This window comes from Orbicella franksi, chromosome 8 (genome assembly GCF_964199315.1).
Source record: "Orbicella franksi chromosome 8, jaOrbFran1.1, whole genome shotgun sequence".
In the NCBI taxonomy this organism is placed as follows: domain Eukaryota; kingdom Metazoa; phylum Cnidaria; class Anthozoa; order Scleractinia; family Merulinidae; genus Orbicella; species Orbicella franksi.
In genome coordinates, this window is record NC_138152.1 from 17,193,228 (window position 1) to 17,220,235 (window position 27,008).

Genomic DNA, 27,008 nt, shown 5'->3' on the forward strand with positions numbered 1-27,008 from the left:
ATTAGAGTGCAAAAACCATTCCTATTTATTACCAAATGGGCAAGATCAATACCCTATTTATGACCAAAAGACAGCTGAAAAACCATACCCTTTGGGGCCACACATACCAATATAGCCCACATTATTATAAGGGAGCATCCTCCGGGACGGTTTTCGGTGGGCTTTTATGGCGTGGATCAAGCAGCAAAGTCAAAGCCCTGCGAAGAATGGTGGACAAGAAATAGGGAAAAACCACCAGTCGTATCCTGGTTTTGTCTCTGCCATTCATTCCGGTCCACAAAAGCCCACTGAAACCATCAGTTATGCAGGTTATTGTTTCCTGAGTTCTTTTGAGGTGGCCGAACACAGTTTTCAAGTGGCTATGCCTAATTCACCATTACTTTTAAACTATTAATGCTATGGCGCCCGGTTTTTGTAAGAGTCGAGGTTAACCACAGAACGGTTTATTCTCGCATTTTGGCTAAGTTGTGTGCTGTTGCCACGGCAATGGGGCTGGTTAAAAACAAGGCTTAAAAAATGGTTTTTGTTTATTTTAAAAAAATCCATTCGTTAGATTTTTTTCATCATTTGCCCACCACGAATTGACATTAAATCCCTTCTGTCAACACTGTTCTAATAAAATTTTGACATAGACGATTTTCGTAATTTACCGTAAATCGTTTTCACTGCATGCTCTGTATTATTAAAAATTCCCTATGTCAAAATTCAGATTTTTTGTGATAGATCATTCATGTATTCCGATCTATTTTTTTGCCAAACTTCTTGAAAATCTAACGACTGGATTGTTAGAAATCGGCAAGTTTCTGCAAAAGCAATCGGTCCCAATTTTTCAAGCAACTGGGCATGCGCTGCATTTAACTGGGTTCTTTCGGTAACAAAGCTGAGAATTGCGGGGTTCTTTGCATCATTACCTTTTCTAACATATCCTTGTAATAAAAGACTAAAGCCATCAATACACTGCGTTCAATTATAGAGAAAAATAGCACAGATAGTGCGGGTGTTGAGTAAATAAAATGATCACTCTATATTGACGGCATGTTTGTTTTTTGCAATCCTAAGCCGGCGCGAAAACTGTGTTCAGCCACCTTAATTCTGCTAAGTGTATTAAATATTTATACTAAAATATTAAGCATCACTACAGCTTTCAATGACTTGAAATATGTCATTCTCAATTCTGGGAATCATTGACCATAGCTGATAAAAGTAATCTTACCGGCACAATTTTCCAAAAGTTAACACCTGGCTGGTGTTTGGCTGACTTCTTCTCCCCAAGAACATGTGGAAGAGCAGCCATGATAAAACGGTTTTCCATTTCTACAGTAAGTTAGAAGAATAACAAATCATAAATCGGTTTTTTAACTATAACAAAAAATGACATGATGTGATTTTCTAAAATCTCAATTACAGACTCCAAGAGTGCATCAATGAATTGATTATCCGAGAGTTTAACCAGTCAAGAATACACTCATTTTGAAAAGGTGAAGATCAAGGTTCAAGTCAACAGTTGTTAACTAATAATGATGTTTGCATGATCTAATTCAGAGTTACATGCATTAAGCACATCTTTCAACATTGTCTTCAGGCATGCTCTTGAAATGAGCCAATCACAACTGATGCAGACCTTATTTGTTTCATATCACTCAATCAAAATTGGCCACAATTTAAGGTCATGCTGATGGGTTGTGATTGGTCAATTTTGAGGGTGTTGTTTGTTTCATGCCATGAGAAGGATGTTGAATGTGTGATACAGTGTAGGCTAAAAAGGAATAAAATGTAAAAAGTCATGACAGCTGTAATGTCGTATTAGCTGGATGCAAACAAGTCAGCTAAGAAGCTCAATTTTCAAATAATCAACTCATTAATGCAGATCTGCCACTGGCATTTTCTCTATTGCCCAAGTCGTAGCCTAAATTTCGGGGATTGTGCGAATCGAATAGACGGCTGAAATTTGACAAGATTATGTGCTCTGGTGAGCAATTGTCTAACATTTTGCAGATGTTAGCTTCCTAAAATAGTTGTCTGCTTGGTGTTACAGGGTCCGAAATTGCGCTTCCCTGGTCGCCAATGCGACTAAAAATTTTGCACTGGCGACCAGAATTTCACAGCTGGTCGCCAGCAGGCGATTAACTATTTCAAGCCACGATAATTACACAAACTTAGATTTTCAGCCAAATCGATTAAAATAAAATTCAAAGCCGCCCGCCAATTGGTCACTTACTTTTTACCTTTCCGCTGCTTTTGAAGTATAAAACCGATTTTCCCGTTATTATAACTCTACCACAACGTTTCACAGCTACGACCAGTGCGAAGCTTCGCCGCCATGTTTTTCCAGCGGTTTCCCATAACATACGTTATTGTATTTAAGGCGGTACGATGGACGCAGTACAATGTCCACCGACCATAGAGGCATAGATGAAAAAGTACCGCCAAGGAGGGGGAGCACCCTCATACGAGGCCGGCTCGCCAACTTCGCCTGGGAGTCGAACCCCGCCCCACCATAAAGAGACAAAAGACAATAGACACGGTTTAAAACATTAACCCATGCAATAAAAGCGAGAAAAGAAAGACTGGTTAAAAATATACTAGCTCAGTACATCCAACAAAGGCGACCAGGACTAGGGAAAGAGACCAAAGACTTCAATACGTGTAATAAAAACGAAGAAAGCAAAAAGTTCTAGATAAAACCAGGCGCTCAAAAACTCAGTTTAAAAGAACCGCCAGAGACACGGCCAACGACGCCATTAGCACCCCATTGACGATGGAAGAGGCGACGATGCCGCAGGGAGAGGAAACGCTTGAAGTACAGAGGCAAATAGAAATTTGCCCTTGACTTGAGACAGGCCAGGAGCCTGAGAGCACAGGGTGGTACTGAGCGGAAGCGATATTCGTTGCGCTGGCACCAGACTAAAAACTTACAAAGATTCAGTAAGTAGGAGAAGACCCGAGGAACACAAAGAAACTCGTCGCTGCTAAAACCAAAGAGCATGTGCCGCACAGTTATGGAGGGAGCCAAGGGGGAGGCCCGAAAAAGTAGAGATTGAACAAAGCCAATGCCACTCTGGATGAGAGGACACGAAAAGAAGAGATGTTCAGAGGACTCCACGTGATAACCGCAAAAACAATTGGTGGGCAGGTTATAGCCAAAGGAGGATAGCCGTTCAGCGGTGTACAAGACCCCATGAGCTATTTTCCAATTCAGATCAATGACTTGCCTGTCCAAGGGCAAGATAAACAGACACGTCCAGGTTGAAGGCCAGTCGAGGTCACCAAAGGAAGGTCTGAACTTGGTAACACAATGAGGGCGACAAGGATGATTAAGGAGACTCAACTGGTAGCACGATTTGCAAGAAAAGGAAGATGCCGGGAGGTCTACATTTTCGACCAAAGAGCGTACAACTAAGCCACTTGGAGAGGCTGAGCCATTCAGAGCTTTCCATGCATTCAGCACGGCAGCATAAAAGGGAGGAAGCCCGGCAGGAGAGAAAGCCGAAGGCGCCGAGAAGACACTCATGGGGTCTATACCAAAACGGTCAAAAAACCAGAAGGTCATTAGAGAGACCCAGCTGTTCGGAGAGCACAGATAACGGCGGATCCATTGCACCAAGAGAGCATTAACTTTAACAGCAATAGAGACCATGTTAAAGCCACCTTTGAAACGGTCATGGATTACTACTTCCCACTCCAGAAGAATTTGAAGATGATCGAGTTGAGCTCAGCAAGGACCCAGGGCGGCATATGTACCAATAAGGCGACATACCAGATTCTTGACAGAGCGAGGGCATTAATAACAAGGGCCTTGCCGCTATATGACAGAGACCGTGAACGCCATGAGGAAAGGCAGTTCTCAACGGCCTCAATTCGAGGGCGCCAGTTAGCAGTGTCAACGTTACCATTCCCAATGAAAACACCCAGGACTTTTAGCTTGGAGGAAGACCATTCGATTGGCACCGGTGCATCCACACGATCGCGCCAAGCACCAAGCCAAAGGCCTTTGCACTTCTCCATATTTAATTTGGCTCCGGTGCCGGCCTCAAAGAGGGCATACGTGTCAAATACAGCCATCGTAGCAGCATCCGATGATGAAATGACAGATGTGTCATCAGCATATAAAGATAAAACCGGCAAAGGCACAGAAGCACGAGGCAACACAAGGCCCTTGATGGCCGGGTGGGCCCGGATATTAACCGCGAGGACTTCCATAGTCAGAACATAGAGGAGAGGAGACAGGGGGCAACCCTGTCTAACTCCCCGAGAAGGTTTAAAGTAACGAGAAGTGTAACCGTTGATGAGGATGGAGCTCCGAATGTCAGAGTAAAGCAAAACCACCCACTTGATGAAAGATGGGCCAAAACCCATTAGAGAGAGGGTAGACTGGAGGAAGGGCCAATCGACGCGGTCGAAAGCCTTCTCATGGTCCAAAGACAAGATGGCAAGCGGGAGATTCGCATCGTTGGCATAGTGAACCACATCCCGGAGGAGGGCCAAATTCTCACCAATGAAGCGAAGGGGGACTCCGCAGGTTTGATCAAGGGCCACGACATGATGAATAACTCTTAGAAGTCTTCCAGCGAGAGCTCTGGCACAGATTTTATAGTCCACATTTAAGAGACTAATAGGGCGCCAATTCTTATGCAATAGTCGATCACCCTCCTTGAAAATGAGGGAGATAAGCGCGCCCCGTTGAGAAAAGGGAAGAAGACCAGAGTCAAAGGAGGCATTTAGAACCTCGACGAGGTCAGGACCCAAAATATCCCAGAAAGCCAGGTAAAATTCGGCCGGGAGACCATCCGAGCCTGGAGATTTTCCTCTAGCCATACCTAAGGGTGCCTTATGCGTCTCCTCCACAGTAAGATGGCCCTCACAGGGGGACCTGCGAAGGAGGGACGAAAGAGAACAGATTACCTAGGAGCTGATTCTGGACATCGGTGCTGGTAGGGCAGGCACAGAATAAATCAGAATAAAAGGAAAACCCATGAATCGCAGATGCCAGGAACATCAGCCACGATAGAACCGTCAGGATTCTGCATGGCAGAAAACCATTCCTCAACGCCATTTCTCTTCTCTAACCGAAAAAAGTAGCTGGTGGAGGCTTCGCCCTCCTTGGCCCAACGGGTGCGAGATCTGATGCGGGCACCCTCAGCCGCTGCATGGTCAAGAGACGCGATTGTTGACAGCGTGGACTCATAAACATTAAGAAGGGACACACGCCCATTGTCAATTTGAACTTTTAAATGTTGAGCCAGAGATTGCAATAAAATACGAGTTGAGTTCCGCTCTTTCGATTTTGAGGCACCAGCTTTGATAGCCAGGCTCTTTAGATGATTCTTACCCGTATCCCACCAAGATTGTAGAGAATCAAAGGAGTGTTTCACGAGACTGAAGATCTGAAACCAACATCCTTAAGGATTGAGGTGTTGAGCTTCCAGCGGCCAGGGCCGCGAGGAGTCGGTTCCGGAATAGGAACAGAGAGAAGAACAGCACAATGGTCGGGAAAAGGGCAAGCCAGCATGTCACAAGACCGCACGAGATGTATCCATGAGTAGGGACACCCGATAAGGTCAATCCTGGATGACAGTGTGCCATCTGGCCTAAGCCAAGAGAAAGCAAAGGTAGCAGGATGAAGAGATCTCCAAATGTCGACCACACCACAATCACGAAAGAGGGAAAGAAGGGAAGCACTGCTTTCCCTGGAATAATCCAAGACGTTGGAACCCCTCCTATCCATGGACCGGTCAAAAACAGCATTGAAATCTCCACAAACAAGGATGGCAACCGACGGATCAACTTTGGAGGAGACAAAACTGAAAAAGGTATCCCTATCCGGATTCCGATTAGGGGCCTAAACACAGACAACACGAAAAATTACATCACGATCTTGGAATTCAGCCAAAACAAAACGACCATCCGAGTCAGTACAAGAATTTAGCAACGAATATCTAGGCCGGAAGAGAATAACAGAACCACAGGAGTGCGATGAGCCGGGGGAAACAACAGACAGGAAACCATAAGAAGAAAACCAGGAAATGCTCTCGGCAATTGAAGTGACATGGGTTTCCTGCAGGCAAGCGAAGTCCAAAGACAAATGGCTAAGCCAATGAAGCAGAGCCATCCTCTTATTCGCGTCCCGCAACCCATTGGTATTAACAGTTAAGAAAGACGGTAAATGAAAAAAAAACATCAACTACGAGCAATAAACAGAGGGTCAAGAAGGGAGATCAGCCCTAAGTGGGACGATCTCGCAAAACCATCGGCAGACCACGGTGCCGCCCACCACCATGGGGGGAGGCAGAAACAGTCCTGTACTTCTTTTTGGACGAGGGCTCTCTGGACCTGCTGCGTTTAAGCGATGCCAAAGATGGATCCATTGAGTCGACATCAGCCTTAGAACGCAAATCCAGTAACACTACGTACCATTTTGTTTAACATTTTGGACACTGCTAAGAATACTTTGGCTCTGAGAGAACTCAGAGATAGCTTGAGAGGGGGAGAGGGAGGGCACATTCTCAGTAAATTCTTCAATGTCAGAGCCGTCTGACGCATCCACAAAAACTTCCTCCGGATCAGTTTGTTGAGAGGGAGGAACAGCTCTTCCTGAGGAGCCAGCGAATAGCTAGAGCAAGGCTGAGTAACAGGGGCCGGCTGATGAGAACCGACCAAAGAGTCAATAGACCCCTCGGAAGGGGCGACCCGAGGAGAAGCTAAACGACTGGAAGAGCCAGCAACTTCGTGAGAACCCGATTGGGCCCTACCGTTGGCGGGAGCACCAGAAGAAAATTGGGCACCTGAAGAGCCCTCACCATTAGCAGGAGCACTAGGAGAATTTTGATCTCCCGAGGGACTCCCGTCATTAGCGGAAACACCAGAAGAATTTAGGTCACCCACAGGGGGGACCACCTGAGCCTCACCATTAGCAGTGGTACCAGAAGAATTTAGACCATCCACAGGGGGGGCCACCTGAGCTCCACCATTAGCGGGAGCGCCAGATGAATCACCCCCAGAAACGTCAGAAGCAACGTTGAGGCCCCAGGGATTAGGGCAATTTCTAGCGAAATGACCCTCCTGTTCGCAAAGGCGGCATTTATTCTTATATGGGCAGTTTAACGACTTATGCCCAATTGTTGCACAGATGTTACACATAATGGGTTGGCCACAGTACCAAACCCGACAAGTAGAGCCATTAATAACAGCCACTCTAGGAGGAGTTTGAGACAAAACAATGTCAATCAGCCTCGTGCCAGTGGCGATGTCACCATTTCGTAAATACTTTTGATGACGAACACCCTTAACAATACCATAGTCAGCAAAGAAAGCGGAGATGTCCTCAGCAGGATCCTCATAAGGGTAATCAAAAAGGTGGACGATAGTGGTGGGAGGACCCCCGTCCATCCTACACCACAGGCCGAAAAGCCTCACACGCTTTTCATGCAGAGCAGTGAGGGCCTGCTCCTCCTCTTTGAAAGTGACACGGATGACGTCAAAGTTCTGTTGGACTGCCACAACATTTTGATATTTTTGAAGGATGGCAGTCAAAATTTCATCCCGGGATTTGCCCGAGAGCTTTTTGCCGCAATGAATGTTGACGGTTTTGCGCTGTTCACGCATGATGAACCAACAACAGCAAATTTTAACGAAAAGAAACGAATTTAGACAACAGGACTATTGCCTGGCTACAATAAAATTAGGTGCACACGGGAAAAAGGATGAATGAAAGAACTACGGGAATTTACCCGGCTACAAAAATATTACTAAAACTACAAAAAGTTAAGATATAAATTTGGACAACAGGACTTTAGCCTGGCTACAATAGAATTAAGCGCAGCGAATAGCAATAAATAAGGGAGAATTAATTAATATTTAAATACGTTAACGGGATTTTACCAGACTACAATAAATACTATTAAGGAGAAAAAGAATTTGGACAACAGGACTATTGCCTGGCTATAATAAAATTACCACGGGAATTTACCCGGCTACAAATATATAACTAGATAATTAGACTACAAAAAGTTAGGAAACAAATTTGGACAACAGGACTTTAGCCTGGCTACAATAGAATTAAGCGCAACGGATGGCAATAAAAAAGGTAGAATTAATTATTATTTAAATACGTTAGCGGGATTTACCCGACTACAATAAATACTATTAAAAGAAAAAAAAAATTGGACGACAGGACTATTCCCTGGCTACAATAAAATTACGAGCACACAGCAAAGAAGATGAAAATGAATGAACCACGGAAATTCACCCTGCTACAAAAATAATACGAAGTAATAGGACTACAAGAATGAAGATACAAAAGGAAAAAAACACGCAACGACCAGAAAACTGGTACAATTGAGTGCAAAAGAAAAAGCTCTCGGCCGAAAACGGAGTTGAGCAAAGAAGAAAAACCGGAGGAAAGAAGCAAAGACGCCGCTTACCCTAGGTTAGGTCAGAAGACCAGCATAAAGTCCCTAGGAGGGTCACGGCAAAGATGCGAGAGTTAAAAACTTACCAATCCTTCTGTCTTATAGGTCTATCAGTATTTGATTCTGCTTGTGATGGCAGCGGATCAAACAGCGAATCCAAAGATAGATGTCCTGAACTCTTTCATTAATTTATTCCAAAGTGGAGACGGAACATCCGCGAAGAAATTAGTGAAAGATTTCGATATTCAACATGGCGATCCGTCGATTGTCTTGACAGAACGGGAAAGGAAAGATCATTTTGCACATAGAGCAAAGAACCAAACGGCGGTTTTCAGTCGGGTACGTTTCTTCTCCAAAAGGTAGAGACAAGAGAAGGTATAAAATTGACCTGAAACATTTGGCTGTCGCACGAAACTGCGTATATGACCGGCATTTGATTCGTTCGTCGTGGGTTTTCAGAGGTAGGTGTATAAATAATCAGCGTGTTTGTATTTAATCTTATCGTTAGCGGAAAAATCGCCATCATTGCGGCGCCAAACTCGTTCTCCTCGTTCCGATTCTTAAAAGAAAAATTGGCGAGCCGAATTTTCCATCTGGCGACCAAAAATTTTGGTTTGTGTTTCGCTGCGAAGGAAAATTTTATTGACACTTTTTGGCGGCCAAATTTTTCCACATGGCGACTGAAAAAAAAATTTCAGTCGCCAGTTGGCGCCTGCCTAAAAAAGTTAATTTCGGACCCTGTGTTATAATTTCTTGATCACATTCAATAACTGGGTTTAATTATAATTGGATCTGGATCTAAACTAACTCCAAAAAATAAACAGTAATAGAGTGAGAAGTAGGAACAAACAATACTTTCACTAATGATGTTAGACTTTTCTTATGAAAGGACTTGAAACAAACATTTTAGCATTGATATCACCCTTTACACCTGTTCCAAAGGTACCGTCCCCTAAAATATTGTCCTTTTCTAATGCTTGCAAATGTTTATTTATTGTCATGCTTTTTGGTATATCTGAAAGCTAGTTTAGTTTTCTTTCATAAAAAATAACCATTTGCTATTTGCTTCTTGCTCTTATTTCATTTTCAAACTCAATTTAAGTTTTTTTTTTATTACTTTGGCTGAAGCTGAACTACTTTACAAAACAATTATTAAGAGTTTTTTTTTTTATTTATATGATTCTTTCTTTGTATGCTTTTTTTCATTTTTCTTTCCACTCTTGGAGCACTGAACTGGATATTTACTGCTTGTTGATTCCAGGTGGTGTTGCTGTTCATATTTTTTGGAATCGGAGAGGATAGTTTTGAAATAGAGACGGCGTCGACAAAACCTGGATCGGACCGGACCGGATCACGGACCGGATCACGGACCGGATCACGGACCGGATCACGGACCGGATCACGGACCGGATCACGGATCGGATCACGGATCGGATCACGGATCGGATCACGGACCGGATCAAGGAAAAAAAAATTCAAAATTCAAAATTCAAGATTCAAAATTCAAAATTTTGTTGAGCAAATTACACTAGAGTGACTACTGTGAGCAGAACGTTTTATTTAATTCAGCTGTGATATTCCTTTATTCTTTTATAATATCAAGCCAACTGGGAGCTGGTCACAGATGAATATTTTTCAGGCTGTTGGGTTTTGATTGCGATGATCAATCATGTCTTCATATCTTTCTCCGCAATTCAGATAAATGATATTTCGTATATTCGCTTGCATCAAAGGTAAACTGTCATGAAACGAGTCAGCATGGTAATAATAGGACGAACGTATGAATCGAAACACAAAAACTAAAAACATTAAAAAAATTAAACACCTGATGATTTCAAACAATTTCCGGTTCGTTTCTGAGACAGGTCTATACTTTTACAAGATGTGAGTTTGAAATGCGATATTTCGTACTGGAATAAAATGAAACAAACCATTTGTATTTCAAGGAAATATAGCTGTTTTACAAAAAATTATAGGAATAACATTGATAGTGTGAACGATAACGCAACCCGAGAATAAACAACATTTTAGGAGTTACGTCACGAGTTTTAGAGTCATTTTTAGGGTCGTAAAGAGTTGTCTTTATGTGGAATAAACCTAAAATGATCATGTTCTAGGATAGAAAGCACTTAAGAGGCAAGAACAAATCAAAACGGAATGAGGATCGTTAAGGATGGCAAAGATTAACGAGGATTGCAAATGACGAACTTGAAAAACTAGGCTAGTTTTTTCAAGATGCGCAAATCGTGACGTAGCTCCTCTAAAGCAAGTCATGTCCCTGAGCTTTCGTACGTAAGCTTTCTCATTAACTGTAACGCTAACTGTAACACTCACATCTGACACGAAAAAGTAGCCGAGAATTAGCTACTGATACTAACAGCAATTTCAAAAACGAGAATGGGAGGTTCACCCAAGCTTCGAGCCAACTAACGTTCAAATATAACTACATCTACCTGCTCATTAAAATTTAAATTTGTCCTAAATTAGGCGCTTATGTGGCTTTTTAAATGACCTCTTGTCATTCTCTGTAATTAACATGTCATTGCGTCAAATTCGGGATTCTTATTTTTATTTAACATATTTTAGTTTTCCACTTTTATTTTTTATTTATTATTATCTTATAAATGATTTGATTGTTTTTTTTTTTTAAAACTTTTTTTTTTCTGTGATCCGATCCGTGATCCGATCCGTGATCCGATCCGTGATCCAATCCGCGATCCGGTCCGTGATCCGATCCGTGATCCGGTCCGGTCCGGTCCGAACCAGGTTTTGTCGACGCCGAAATAGAGAACTGAATTTGAATTTTGTTAGTAGGAGTATTTTCCATCATGTGAGCTAGGTCAAATGAGAAATAAAGAACCCATGCAGTTGCCCAAGCAAGGCTACCACAAGGGACAACCTCAGCCTGGAAATTGTCAGGAGGCAAGCATTTAAATCTTGCCTTGACAAAACAATGGCTTCTGCTGGATTTCAACTTCTCAACCTTTAACACATTAGAATCCAGAGCACATACAAATGTGCATTTTTATAACATGCCCAATATGAACAATGAAAACAAGCTGTATAGTTTCCGTTTCTTTGTGTCTACAATTCAGTCTTCCAAGCATATTTAGCAGTATTTTCTTGTTAAAGATTCTAGATGAACAGATGTCTTTGAATGAAACAATAATGTATCAGTTCCTCTATAGGCACAGATGTTCATGGAGGTTGAACATTGACAACGAAGCAGCATGACAAGAAATGAGTAGTTGTAGTTTTTCGTTACTACCGGTAGCTGTTGATCATTAATACTGCCACTGGATTTTAAGTTAGCACATGTATCTTAATAGCACAACATAACCCTACATTTTACTGAAGTCATAAAATTATACTGTATATGTAAAATGTGTCACCTTACCTGTGTGAGCGAAATGGGGTCAGCAATAAACAAATTGTACGTTTTGGCGTGGTTACAAAGTCGTGCTTGGAGATGGCTGGCTACATTGCAAGAAGTTACCGTTTTTTTAGGCGGGAAAGCAGATAAGACAAATATACACCTACGAAACTTCAAACAACCTTACAACGAAAAACATGTTTATACGCCCGCCACTTAACACAATTTTGTCCTTCTAAACTTGAATTAATTCCAGCCTCAGTCACTACAGTCAAAATATAAACTGAAGTAAACCACACGTTCACAGCTACGTTGGTGTAACATGTAAGCGGGAAAATTTATGCGCCTTCCGGCGAGTTTAGTCAGAGTTTAGTATACCTTAGTTTTAACATATATATCAGTAGAAACAGAAACACAAAAACTTGGGCAAACACAGTAGTAGTAGGCCTTATACATAGCTACTTGAGCTGGAAAATCTTACCGTATGTGTTTGCTTTTTCCATGCCGCGATGACTGACCTCTTGCGGTCTTGCGTGCTTTCGATCCGTTTGGGTATGAATGAGTTTATGGTGCGGAAATCGGGATCAGGAAAGTCTCTTCCATCAACAGGGTTTAGCTTTGTGAGAAAGAAAGGACTATCAGACAATGATCTGAACGAGTGGATGGTCAAAGAAGTTGCACGTAATATTTGGCTTACCTTTGAAAACTTCAATCAAGTCGTCGGTTTCTCAAACGCATTTTCACCCAGAAAACGAACGCGTTCTTCGGTTGAGTGTTTCTTCAGCTGCAATTCCATCTCTCCCGATAATATTTATACTAACAGCTTTTCCGAAAACTAATCAAATGAGTTGAATCTCTGAGTCGGTAATACAGAGGCCGGTCGTTTCAGCTGTATCCCGGAGAACTGAATGAACTCATTGACTTTGAATGCATGGAAGTGGTCACGTGTGTTATTAAATTCACAATGGCCAAATTGACATGTAAATTTTTCGCAAACATTGAAAATGCGGTATCTTTGATAGTTTCTATCAATCAGGACGCGGCAGGAAATTCCAGGGATAGTGCGAAATCTTGTAGTTTTCACTCGATCTCACGTGAAAAGTTTCACTGTTCTACTCTGATCCGTTTGTTGTAGCAAAACTTAGTGACTTAGTGACTTGCGACCGATTCACTTTTAGATAGTATCAAGTACCACTAAACTTTCGCAAAGAACCGAAACTTAAGGGCCCATTAACCGATTCATGCGCGCGCTCGCGCGCGTTGATAAGGAGGTGAAATTTCACTTCCGGTCACTTACGTCAGCCTGAGCACGCAAAATAAAAACAACTCAAAAACTTGCAATTTCGCATACACTTTAGATGTTTTTCTTTGTGTTTCGCAAAATGCAAAGTAAAAAAAGTACAAGCAAAGACAAAATAAGAGAAAGACAGAAAAAACAAGAGCAATAGAAAGAGAAAAACTAACTCCGTGTGGCTTTGTTTGATCTTACCGAAGTGCGCTGGTAGTGTAAATTGCGCACGCTCTGATAAGGTAACTTCCAATAGATATCGGGCGCACTTCCGGTTTCTTTAAATGCTAAAGGAAACGCGGTTTTTCATTAAATCCAGCCTTTTTCGACGAATTTCGATTAAAGCCAACGTTGACAACATAGCTATGTATTCCTTTTTCGAAATCATGCTTTTTTCAGAAAATTACGAATTTTTCAATATTTTGAAATGCTCTCAAAATCTGACCTTTTAGAAATGAAACAAAATCGATGCATAGCGTAATGAGGATTTAAATTAAAATATTAAATCAATGAAAAAAATCCCGAGAAAGTAATTTGCCTGGGAGCCTTTGCATTTTTTCTGTATTAGTCACGTGACCATGGGCGTGGCCTAATGACGTCATCACTAGTTTTACTGGTCATGAAAAAGTTGAAACACATGAAATAACTCTGAACTAACTAAAAATGAGGAGGTTAGATAAGAATGACTAAATTTTCCTTAGCAACGGCTCGAAAAGATCGGTTAATGGGCCCTCAAAAAAAGATGCTCCTTGATTGTTTATAGCAGATCGCCACCACATTGTTTATGTTAGTGTTCGCGTGCACATTCAGCTGAAAACTGAAACTCCAGCTTGGCCAACTGATACTCTTCTTGCCCATACTTGCACGTAATTTACAACTGGAGAAGAGTAACACAAACTAGACTTTCTGTTGCGATAACAGTCCCAGCCTCATTTTCTTGGGTGGTAAAAGGTTTGAGATGCTTAAAGGTTGTGCACACAAATATAAAGTAAACTATTTTGTGTTGTAATAACATGAATTTGATGGCTTTGTCACGCAATATTCGTGTCTTATCTTGGCGGTGAAATTACCCAACCGATTAAGTTCGATTTGGTTCCATTTGTGTTGTTGAGTACAGATACATGTAATAGTTGCTGTACTCAATACTATAACTTTAATTTGCTTTTAGCCACCCGGTCATCCGACTAGTCGTGCTAATAAACAATTTCCACACGAGAGCTAGCCTGCGAACAGGCTCCCGGCGAGGACGGAAAAATACATTCGGCGAGCAAAGTGAGTCGACGAGCGCGAAACTGAAGAATTCGGACGAGCCTGCTCGCAGGCTACACAAGAGCGCGGTTACAATTACACATGAACAGACCATTACTTGTAGGCAGTTATATGCAGGTCACGTGGTGGGCTCTCGGCCAATTTGAAAAGGAAAAAATGCATCGAATTGTAATTACAGCTATATCATAACTAATATCACGTCGATCGGTTAAAGCAACATTTCCATAAAGGGTGACATCAACTGCTTCCTTTAGTTGAAGATATAACCGTTCTTGAATATGGGTTAAGTGACTTCAAAGTTTTTTAGTGCCTCCTAAAGACTTTGGTCAATTCAAACTTAATTGTGTCCAGACCTTTTTTGTGTTATTTGGCTGAACATTTCGGGAAATGAAGCGTCAGGGATTTCAGGTATTAACTTGCTGCAAGGAGTTATTGAGAGTAGCTTTAAGCTTTAATTGATCATCTAATAGATGATCAATTTCCTCATTTATGTCTTTTTGCTCCTTGTCATAATTATAGTCTTTCCGCAACTTATGTCATTGGTCATTCAAACTAGTCTTAAAAGTTGGAATTCTAATAACTAATATAGACGGTCAAAAAGACCTCTCAGTTAAGGTTACGTTAACTGTTTCATTTAGTTGAAATTTTCGCCTTTTTAGAATGGTCAAAACGACTATTAAAATTAGATGCGACTATTTTAAATAGTTATTTTAACTAGTCAGTTTTTACAGTAAGGGATATCGTTCTTTTCGCTCTTGAGTTGTTTCGCTAACGGTCTGTTTCCTAACGTCTCATAGTAATAGAAGTTTAATAAATTAATTACAACAGATTGTGCAAAGTCTACCCCATATACCCTTTATCTCACAAAATTGGGCGCCGATTTTCGCTATCAGCCAATCCTTCGCAATGCCTACCGCAATGCCAATACAGATAACACGTTCATTTGCAGCAACAAACAGTTTTGTCGAACACGTAGCATACCATGAATAACATTTCAATACTCGTAAAAGAAAATCTAATAATTACGGTCATGAACTGAAGATGGGTCAACCCTTTGTTGTTGGTGAGTCCTAGCTGTGCCTTAGCGAGAGATTTTTATGCTTCCTACTATTTCGGAAAACACTTGAGGAACAAGAGCTAACTGCAGTCTACATCCAAGTAAAACCGGACGATTGTCTTCTTTCTGCATTGTCTGTAGTTATTTGTGTCAACCTATTAATTTTATACACCTTGGAGGAGAGAGGCGGCGCGAGTGCAACAACATGGTTTATTTTGGAAGTATTATTCCGTGAGCTTCTGCTTAAGTCAGTTGTTGCGCTGTTGTCTTTCAGTTGGATAACACCTTAAGTAAGCTACGTTTGTGTATCACTCATAAAGGAACGGTGATTAAGATGTTTTGGTCTCTGAAATAGTGTATAGGCTAAGGGTTTCATAGATTCATGTAGGTAGTAAAACTTGTCTTAATACTTGTCATAGAAAATGACTGACAGATATTGTTCAGTAAACAGGAAAGGAATAATTAATACTCGTACCAATAACGGATATTCATGGTAAGCTATTTCACTTCACGCCTCGATTATCTCAATTAATTATTCTCACGACTTACTGTTTGTTGCATACTTGGGGTTTGAAGTCGCGTCTAACTAATACAAACTCAACGAAACACTATTTCAGTTGGTTCATCTTCGGTCAGGATATTAAGGAGCTCTGTGAGAACTTCTGTGGTTCACTTTCTTGTTGCCTTAGTACTTTCATTCCGCTTTCTTTCCCTTCCGTTCTTCCATTAGAACAGTTCAGTCTGAAGTCTACAAACTCTCTTATATTTTTGTCTTTGAAATGTTAAGTCGTATTGTTTCTTAACTACTACTCAGGAGGCAGTTCAGGTTGAGTAGGCTCCAAGTAGCTTCTTTTTTGCCTCGGGGTAGCTTTAATTTTAAAGACAAAAACTTGATTTGCTTGGGAGGCAGGCCTCCATTTTTGACTTTTAAGCCGACAGTTCTTCATCCACAGTGAGATATAAGATACAGATATAATAACAAAAAAAACTATAAAGTTCTATCCCTGGGTGGAAACTGATTTTAGTATCCAAAGTAAGAAAAAATTTGCAGACGTTTCAAAGCAACTGCTTTCAGTGGCTATGAGAGCCGATCTCTGGAGATCAGATGAAGACTTAATAAGTTTTGAGACATTTATGCGTGACTTGAAGTGATTTTAACGCTGCCTCATTTTTAACGATTGGCTTTGTTTCAAATGAATGTTTACAGCCTTTTGCGCGTTAGCATTTTACATTTTACGTTTTACATTTTACATTTTACAATGTTTGCGCAATTACAAACGTGACAAAACCGATATGGCAACACGTTGGCGCAATGACCGTTAACCGGACATAACAAATAAGGAGACACTTGTACAGTTCCTTCCTGCTTCAGGAAGGAAATTTCTCGCAGGATGGACCTCTGACGTCTGCATGCAGGCTACAATGACCATTTATATAGCGGCATTAGCTACCAAGAAGCCTTACCTGTATTTGAGTCAACAGAATTGTCTACGTATCTTTTTCGCAAAGGTAACGCCGTTCTATATTTTCGGAGCTTTACGCAACAAGCCACCGTTCCTGTCATATTCGATCTGTTCAGAACAAGTGAAGTGGTTTCATTTTGCCTATAAAGTTAACCAGTATGTCTTTGAGTACCACAGCACAATCGTATGAACTTGGTAGCGCCAGTACAGTCGTGAAGACATCAACACGAAGATCACAATCAACTTATTACCGCAAGATCGCGATCATCTTGTGGGTAGTTTCATTTGTCCTACTGATCATTTCAGTTGTATTTATCACATTGTATGTCCTGAAGGTGACGTCTCAAAAAAGTGACGACGATCAGGCTACAGCAAAGCCTAGTACAGGTGAGGTAATTCATCCTGTAATGTCTGTAATGAGTGGCCCGAGTTTAATCTGAAAGATTTCTTCAATGAAAAGGATGGAAAACGTTTGCTCAGTATTCTAGTTGAATGACCAAAAAATGTCGTTGTAATTTTTAAGACACATCACAATGTATCAGGACTATAAATTAATATAACCTTCTGTTATTCTTAACCACAGGAATTTCCCGGGTTGCACAAAGGATTAGCACACTTGAAGACATTTAAAAGTTGCTTGATGCGAAATTATAAAAACGTGACACTCTTATCATCCTATCACCTTTTTTGACTGTCCACAACGTTTCTTTGGGACTATACTGTCAAAATACAACCAATTGTTTTTATTATCGCATCATGTGAGCGTTTCTGTTTTAAGAGTTTTCCATATCCGCCGCGAGGGAAGTGAAGTAAGATTGCACACCGAGCGATCACACATTCTGCCATTCAGGGAGTCCAATAAGTAAACCATTTTGGGCGGATATTACGTAGGATATACACCTTACAAGAAAACGAGAATGTTATCGTATCATAGTCTCATAAACTCTTTATACAGTGTAGACTTATCGATTTTAAGGGTAAAACTGAAAACGAGAGCAGTGGAAGGGGCATCAAAGATTCAAAGTTTCCTTTCGTAGAAAAAGAATGAAGAATCCCAATACGTCTTTGAAACAAAAAACTGTTGCGCCCACATTATCAACTATATCACAACAGAGGGAAAAATTATAAACATAGGTGGTCGATAAATAATGGTTTCATAGTTATACGTAATTGATGGAATTTTCATTCCCAACTAAGATGTTTCGTTCTTGTTTTTAGACATCGACAAATGCAGTGCCGATGTTTCGGTTTGTGATGTCAACGCCGTCTGTCAGAATACTTTTGGTTCTTACATTTGCTCCTGTAAAGCTGGATTTACTGGAGATGGCCATGGGAAAAATTGCACTGGTGAGAGAAAGCATAATCCCAGTTTATTAGACACATACACCAGAGAGTTCTGTAGGTTCAGTTAAGTAACATGCCAGGTTCCATTCCAATTCATTCCTTCTGAAGATCCTGGCGGAAATGAACAATAACGCACGAAATTTTTAACCTTGCCGTTCCTAAGAAACGTGTTGTGTTACTCAATTAGTTTATTTTTGTAACTGAAGAGAGATTAATACAAACTAACGTGTTTTGATCCATTCATCAACGCTCGTGTAAGTTCAAGTTGCATAAGAACAACTTCCTAGTTATCTTTTCCTGACCAAGTTTATATGTGATGAACAGGAAACATCATATCCATTCCAATATGTGATTTATTCTGCAGATATAGACGAGTGCGAGAGCAATCCTTGTCATAATAGTGGTACCTGCACTGACCGTGTAAATGAATTTATCTGCAACTGTCGTGTTGGATTCCATGGGAGCCGCTGTGAAACAAGTATAGTCAATATTTTGCTACAGTTGTACTACTGAGCTAGAGATTTGTTGTAAACAGGCTGGGGACCACTTTGTACCACAGAGGACCTACTTTGCTTTCCAGCAGAAATTCTACCAGCGCGCGGGCTATCCGGATATACATTTATGGCCCCGTGATTAGGAGATGATTGTTATACAGCAGTTCCCAAGAAAATATGGGTGAAACTGCTTTAAATCCTTTTACAAACTCTTGACCCGACTGCTCATCCAAATAACTCACACATGAGACAGACCTGAAAAATTGACGAAAAATATATGCTACAAAAGAAATTACTTAATAACAATACTTCCCTTTACAACACATTTTACTCACGAGTGAGTGTGTAAGTCTAGTCAAAAAGAAAGCTCGCTGTACCAGAACGATGTGTTGCAGTTTTCCCATCTCTGATTTATTTTGCTGCTCAAAAGCAAGCACTTGACGGCTTCAAAATCAAACATTATTTTTCAATGTGAAAAGCTAAGGTTGTTGTTTTTTCCTTTTTTAAATAAATAGCTCCTGGGATAGAGAGTAATTTTTCACGTCTCATTGGAATTTTTTTTGTGGTCGTAGTTTATTCTTGAAAAACATTCTCATTCTTCACCTATAGGTATTACAATCAACTCAGCACTGATATCAGACAATGAGGTATATGTTGGTCATCTAGGCCAGTTCCTTTCACCGGTTGTTGGAGAACCTTCTCAGTGGGTGCTGTGTTACCGCGCCTCCACTCACGGCTGGGCTGTCAGCACATTCCACAGCAGATGTGATGGCAAATATAACACGGTTACCATCATCAAAAACGGACAGTATGTGTTTGGAGGATACACCGACATTCCTTGGGGTAATTTCTTTGTAGTTTAATAGTTTGCCTGAAATTATGCTTAGTAAACTATTCATGCAGCGTTATATATATTATCGCCCCTTATATAAAGTTGAACCAAAAAATAGACCTCTGAACAGCCAGGAAACAGAAATTGTAACATATAAATTGACCAAGGTGTATTTTATTTTTCGTAAAATTTTCCTTGAGACACAATAAATGTAATACTGTTCCGATTTACAGCAGCAACAACAACATATTATAAATACGTTCAGTCCTACAGTTCCTGAAATCCATATTTCTATGTCTATTCTTGTCGAGTCTAGAATCTAGTGGTGGATTCAACTACACTTCCAAGGCGTTCATCTATTCTTTACGCAATAAAGAAGACTTGGGGCCATTCAAGAGCATGGTGACTGATCCATCCACAGCAATTTACAGGGACTCGGATAATGGTCCATCTTTTGGTTGGTGTGACATTTGCATAGAAAACAATGCAAACAATAACACGGATTCACGCACAAACTTTGGCGACTCCTACTCTACTCCAAGTGGCGTACAAAACGAGCTCACAATTCTGGCCGGGACCAGGTTATTCTCACCTGACGACTGGGAGGTATTCTATCTTGGTTGACTAAACGTTTGACTCAACCGCACTGTTCATTGTTGATTGTAAATATGTAACCTTTGACAACTTATTTTCTGCTTTTCTGTTTTAAATCTCGATCCAACATGACACCAGTTCCATGTTAAGGTAAACGAGGGGGAAATAGATTAATGCATATTGTGAGACGCACAACATTATTCTTAAATTGTATAGATAATATTGACATACTTTTCTACTGTCCTAAATACTCAATTCTTAGGGACAGGTTTTTCAAGAAAACTTTAAGAGATCACCTACTGAACATCACCCATTTACCTCCAATAGGAGCTTCTTGACGAGGTTCATTTTGTTATGTTTAGATTTACGCACTAATCTATTGTCAAAATCAGACTGACATTACATTATTGTTATTTCTTGTTTTGTTAAACTGCACGCATTGCAATAACGGAAGAATTTATGGCAATGCAAATAAAACTACTTGTAATTGTTGTTTGTTGTTAAGCATACTTTGCCCCAGAAGAGATACATATCTAATTTTTAACGTCATCGACATACTTCTATTTAAGTTCAAGCTCGTTACTGGGTCGGTAGATGTGGCCATAGCCTGAGCCCACTTATATCAAATAGCAAAGGCCAACCTATATCAAATGAATGTCCCTCAAATGTTTCACGTGCAATAAATCAAAGAAGGATAAAGCTCACCGCAAGGCTTCATACAACAACGGTTTCCACTGGGTAACGAAACGAATGATTTATAGACTATGCATATCCGTTAACATAGAACTATAAATGTAGAAATAAACTTAACAAAAGGTAGAGTTGTCTTTGAGTATCTTGTGCAATTTCAAGCTCACGTTGTGCCCATTTTTATCGGGTTTGTTGTTCAGTGTTTGATTCGACGTCCTTTAAGCATAGCCGATAACTCTCCGTCTCGCAGTCCAAAACTAGCCACATAATCGCCATAAAATATATTGCATCTACAATGCCCTTTAAAGTTTCATTCACATCTACTTATCATGGCGGCCTTACTACGGGTTTTGGTGGAGAAATTCCAAATAATTTTTTGGCTCTCGGCAATCATCCCATATTAAGAACGTGAGCGCAATCAGATTTCATTCTGCACTATCATTGGCCAATTCGTTCACGCTTCAACGACCGTATGAGCCAAAAAGCCGAAATGCATGATGGAAAGATTGCCGACAACCAAACTGTTCGGAGCATGTCCTTTCGTGTAAAATCACCGATAATCTCGAAACCCATTCTTGCACTTCTTCCGACATTTTTGCTATGGTATTTCTGCCGCAAAGTTGTTTACTCTCAGAGCTGAACGAGGATTCCTTGACACTTATCAAGCAAACGTGTTATCGTGTTATCAACGTTAATATCAAGGGTGACAAATAACTCCTTAATTTTGACGCAAAATTTCGGCGTTAATTTTCAATTTTACATGTGAAATTACCAAATTCCGTGGCAACATTTGATGAGAAATTACTCGATACAATAAACAAGCCAAACACTCAATACTAGTGAAATAAAGAAATAATTTCACTTGGGTTTTGTCAAAATTCAAATAATTTCCCTCACCTAAAGGCTCAGGAAATTATTTTAGGCGAGGGAATTAAATTATTAGAATTTTGACAAAACGCGCGTGAAATTATTTGCTAATTTCACTCGTCACCATTTGATTACCCATACTTATTTCAATGTCACTGATTACCACAAGTATAAGTGGCCAATATCTTGAATTGAAATGGGTTTACTTAACCACGTTCAACGCTGGTGAAAGCGAACCACTTGTCGAAACATGCATCAGCGAGACCATTCATGACCATGCACATCTGCTCATATGAACTCCTTCCTTAAAACGTTTCTCCCAGTTTCGTGGCTTTCTCTGTAGGCGCGTCCATACAGACTGCTGGAGCAGGTTCCTATCGAAGAAACTCTTGAAATACTGCTTTCAACAACTTCTCTGCAATCCACCATAGGAAAAAAGATGGCGGCTGTACAATATTTGTTCCTGTGCTGAGGACATTATGCAGACTAGGTTTGAAGATTTTATAACTTTTCTGCACGTTTTATGAGCGTTAAGGTTTTCTTGCGCTAAAAACCATGGGTAAATGTACCAGTCGCCATCATTTTTCCTACGGAGGATTGGCTCGGAATCTGCAAAGAGCGGCCCTATCATGTAACCTTCCTCTTCCTTCGTATTACCCACGATGGAACGTTCACTGTTGGTTGCCACACGTACGTGTCTCCGTGAGGTACGAAGCCACTTCGACAAGAATGCGTGACGTTCAAAACCGAACACTGTGGTGTCGTACACGAACAGTGATTCCAGATTTGATTCCTACGGAACATTTCTCCGATATTTCAGAGAAACACGTTTTTACGTTATAGCGTTTGGAAGGTGAAAATCAATGCATAATGCATAAGCCCACTAAAATAATAAAGAAAAAAACAGCATTTAACGGTAGAAGGGATGACGAGGGAACATAATTCCCAAGATTATGTTTGAGGCGTGCATCAAAAACCATAAATCATTTATCTTTCTTTCGCAGCGTGGGATTACATAAAACCGCAGACAATATCAAGTGTAAATCTGTTTTAATCTTTCTATTTCTAACTTCCTTCTTTCTTAAGTTCTGTTGGCTTCGAAGCTAAAGCGTTTTAGTTTTCGTTAATAATTCCAAGAAGAGTCACAGGAGAAAAAAAAAGAGCAGTGACATCGTGTTCATCTCCAGTCATCAGTGTTAACATTGCATTAATTAATTTTATGTATAAAATAAAAGTGTAAAATTGAACAGGTCGGAAAGAACCAGAGGTTCGTTTTTTTACTGAAATAGTGAAAGTAAAAGTTGACAGAGTTCTTCCAAAAGGGAAACTTTTGCAGTATAAATTTCAGCTAAATCTTGATCAGGATCCACCCCATGTCGCTACTGATTCTAAAACAATTACAGTCCAGTTTATTCCTTCCTCATAAAATTCTGCCACCGTATTTTGTTTTTTTTTTTGCTGGTATATTCTGGCACGATTGCCAGGTTATTTAATTTAAGAAAATGAGTTATTCAGATAAAATCAAGGTGTCAAGTCGGATGGTTCAGAACAACATTATAGCCTACTACTAAATATGACAGTATTTTTTACGAGTAAGAGAGCATTGCAATAAAAAGTATGTCTGACAGATTGTAGAAAAATTACTCAACCCAGATTAAAATAAATCATTCAGTTAATTACCTCACTAGTATCCCCTTCGAAAGTTGAATGTAAACAACAACGCCAATGAATCAAAACAACCAACCACAGCTTTGAATGACAACGGCGCCAGTCTTAATTAATTTCAGGATAATTTTGTCTTATTTTAACAAAGCTTACTTCAAAAACGTCAGGAGTGTGTTAAATTTACATCCCAGTTTTGTGTGTAATTTGATTATCTCATCCTTAGGTAATATACGGTCTCAGTAAAAGAAAACTAAGCACGTAAAACATGTCCTTTCATAGTTGGCATAATTTTAACTTGCGCTGCAGCTGTTTGAAGAAGACAATTCTTCCCCACAATTGGCTTAATTGTGGGCCATAACTGCCAGCTACTTTGCCTATTTCAAACTGTGCGCCGACAATCGTCAACCAATGATAGCTGCCCTTTCGTGTACCAGATCAGTTTTCAGATCAGTTATTTCTTTTAAAATATTCCTTCCATCAAAGAAATTGTTATTTCGATCAAATTTATGCAAACGTTTTTTATAGGAAAACTTTTTTAGATTTCCCAATGCTTCTTAAATCATTATGGTTCGTAACAGTTGCTGTCCTGGTCGTGCTGTTTACCGGTTTTTTTTCGGATGCAACTGGACGGTGTGGCTAACAGGACTCCATTAACTTTAAAGCAATGATTGGTCATACATTCAGAAAATTACTAACGGCAAATCCATACCAGTGCCATTTAAAATGTCAAGATGACATTAGATGCCAAAGCTTCAACTTTGTCATCGGGACTGGAAGGTGCGAGCTTAACAACCATACCAAGGAAACAAGGCCCAGGGATTTCCTCGATGACAACGAAAGATCCTACATGAAACGATGGCCTAAGGGAGGTAATTAGGCTTTTCTGTAAGCATGAATTTTAATTTCACGATTACAAACGTACTTATTTTTGATTCCCCCTTAGTACAGTCCGTTCCTTTATCAATTATTCCTAGGAACACAAAACAAAATTTAAAGAAAACACTTGTCAAACATCTATTGATATTCGCACCAGTCCCTCGCAGAGCGAGTATAAGATCTGATTCCCTAATACATTTACATCACTTCCACGTAACTAGCGTGCTCGTAGCACCGTACCCTTTCCTCGCTCTAATAATTTGCTCCTATGGCGGATAAATGCTCAAGCTCCGGCTGTTCAAGGCGTTGAGGCCGCCCAGGTTGCAGTTCTTTACCAACCGTTGCAGGTTTTTCCTTGCTTTGTTTTGTGCCGGCTTTCCTCGCCATTTGTTATTGTTCATTTCGGCAGTTCGTATGTTTCGCTTGTCTTCCCGTTGCGTATCTTGGCCTCTCGCTATCTCACTGCCTCTCCTAGTTGCTTTTACTGTTTCCCTTCCTTTATTTTTCTTTTTGCTCCGTTTGTTGCTGCATATTTGCCGTTTGCGTGCTTTTCTTTCCAGCTAAACGAAATACAAAAACATGCCGGGACTGCTCGCCATCTTTCACGTGCTTGTACACGGCTTTGTTACGTTCCGCCCGCAATGTGGGCTGAGAAGCGAAGGGGATTTTATTACAGTTTATTCCCCAGAGTGCAATTAGCAGGGCGGAGAAGCCAAGAATGTCATTTAACTTGGGGTGAGAAGCCGAAAAGGTCATTTATACTGCATTTCCCAGAGTATTAGTTGTGCTGAGAATCCGAGAAGAACTTTTAAGTTGGGCTGAGAAGCCAATGAGGCCTTATTATTTTGTATGCTGGGCTGAGAAGCCAAGAAGATTTTATTCTATTTTATTCCCCGATGTGCGTTAGCAGGGCTGAGAAGCCGAAAAGGCCTTGTTATGTTTATATTTTCAGTGTGTTATAAACCCTTTTGTTTCATTATTTATCTTCTATAGTTTACTGGGCTTGGGTCCTAAGTTTCTTTTCTTCAGTGCTCCCATGGTAGCCTGAAAGGGAGTCTAATGCCCAAGCCGGATAACCGGTGCTCAGGTTACCATCCCTTGGGTGGTTTCTTTTTGTTTTTGTTTTTCTCTTCATTGCCCTTTTTTATTAATGTTTTATTATTTCAATGTTCCTGTATGTTCCCCCAAGGGATGGCAGCCTATTGTTTCTTATCCTCTGTTTGTACTTGGTATTGTTTTCTTAGTTCCCCTTTATTTAATTTTCTTTTGCCTTACTGTTGTGTTGATTTTGAATACCTTGGAGTATGTAAATGTATAAGGGCCTTTTGAATTTTGGATTAAGGACGTTCGCGCGAAAATTTTCCAGCATTGATTTTCTTTTCTGAGACTTTTATTACTGTAAGATGATGAGTTAATTATGTCAGAAATGTAAAAAGAAAAAGGGGGGGGGGGGGGTCACCGACTTCGTTTGGAGAGAACATCCCCGGAGAAACAACCTGAATCTGAAAAAATCGGGCTTCGTTAGCGAATAAGGCCACAGTGTCTGTAAGCCCAAAAATATTGCAATTAAATCTTTGAAGTGAAATATTCTCTGCCAAATATTGTTTAAGTGGACCTATTAAATGAATTTAGGTCGTATTTAGCGACCATAGTTTCACGAGCCTTCTTGCAACCGCAAGATGGCAGGATTCGATATCCCGTGGACAGAAATCTTGATTTTTTTTTTAACTTCCCACATTGATTTTTTGTTTATTTTTGGACTATGTGGAGATGATTGTAAATAAAATTTGTTTCTGGAAAGAAAAGTAGGGGTCACCGAACGTCCAAGATCGTTAAATCCAGGCAAAGCTATAGCAATGGCCATCTGCCCTATCATATGCATTACTTATTTTATTACTTAGCGCGCGCTCTCATGCATGACGTGGCGTGTGAATTTGCGTGCGCAACAAAGATGCGCAGAAACAATAGCACGAACGTCCTTAAATTGGTTTTGGTTTGTTTAATGAGTTTGAGTCTTGGAGGTTTGGTTTGTCTTAAGTTATGGCGTTTGTTTAGGTGGGTGTTGTGTGTTTGCACATTTCGTGTGACCTTTCGCGGTCGTCATTTTTCTCCAAATCTTATACGAGCATGAAAGGGACTACTGTGAATAGTTAGCTATCATAAGCTTGTGTTCTGTTTTTCATTATGTGGGGAGTTTTAGATCGTTACAAAACTTCGCAAAACAAAAGAGACTTCTATATCTCGATTGTCCGAGTACAGCTCTAACAGAAAATTTGCGAGAAGACCTCAAATGGCTTTGCTTTTATTGCTGAGTTACACTGTAAGGCAAGTGAAACACAACTGTTTGTCAACTTGAGGTTTATAGAGGTAAATGGAAACTGAAAATGCGTGTATACCTTTGAACCCTCGAATATTTCAAACTCGTACAGAGGTAAGTACTTTAGCTTTCGTTTCGATTTCGTTTGGCAGATAATTGCTGACTATCTTACTTTAATGTACTTCCAGGTGACTGCTTTGCTTTCCAAAGAATGTAAGACTCAAAAGCCATTCGAATCAGGATACCTTTCCGAACTAATAAAGAGTTATTAGTTTCAAAGCGTCACATAAATATTCAACACATTTTTTTTTTCTTAGTAGCCGATTTTTGCCATCAAAGTGGCAAAAGTTTCTACAGGTTATAGCGGAATGTACTTACACTCCCAGTTTTCTCCCTTTCGGAAGATAAGTGCTCTTATTTCAGGAAGGCCTATAGTTTTGTGACAGTACGGATGTCTTACGGTAGATCTTT

General features: G+C 40.3%; 1 protein-coding gene across 1 annotated transcript in view; it reads left to right on the plus strand.

Moving 5' to 3' along the window:
* LOC145494792 (uncharacterized) overlaps positions 1 to 20,371 on the plus strand; it is an 83,859-nt gene extending 63,488 nt beyond the window's left edge. The window contains exons 3-5 of the mRNA XM_081474366.1: positions 18,567 to 18,680; positions 19,306 to 19,539; positions 19,845 to 20,371. Coding sequence (XP_081330492.1) covers positions 18,567 to 18,680; positions 19,306 to 19,539; positions 19,845 to 20,152 — 656 coding nt within the window. The 3' untranslated portion in view covers positions 20,153 to 20,371. The remainder of the gene's footprint in view (positions 1 to 18,566; positions 18,681 to 19,305; positions 19,540 to 19,844) is intronic.
* The last annotated feature ends 6,637 nt before the right edge of the window (positions 20,372 to 27,008 follow it).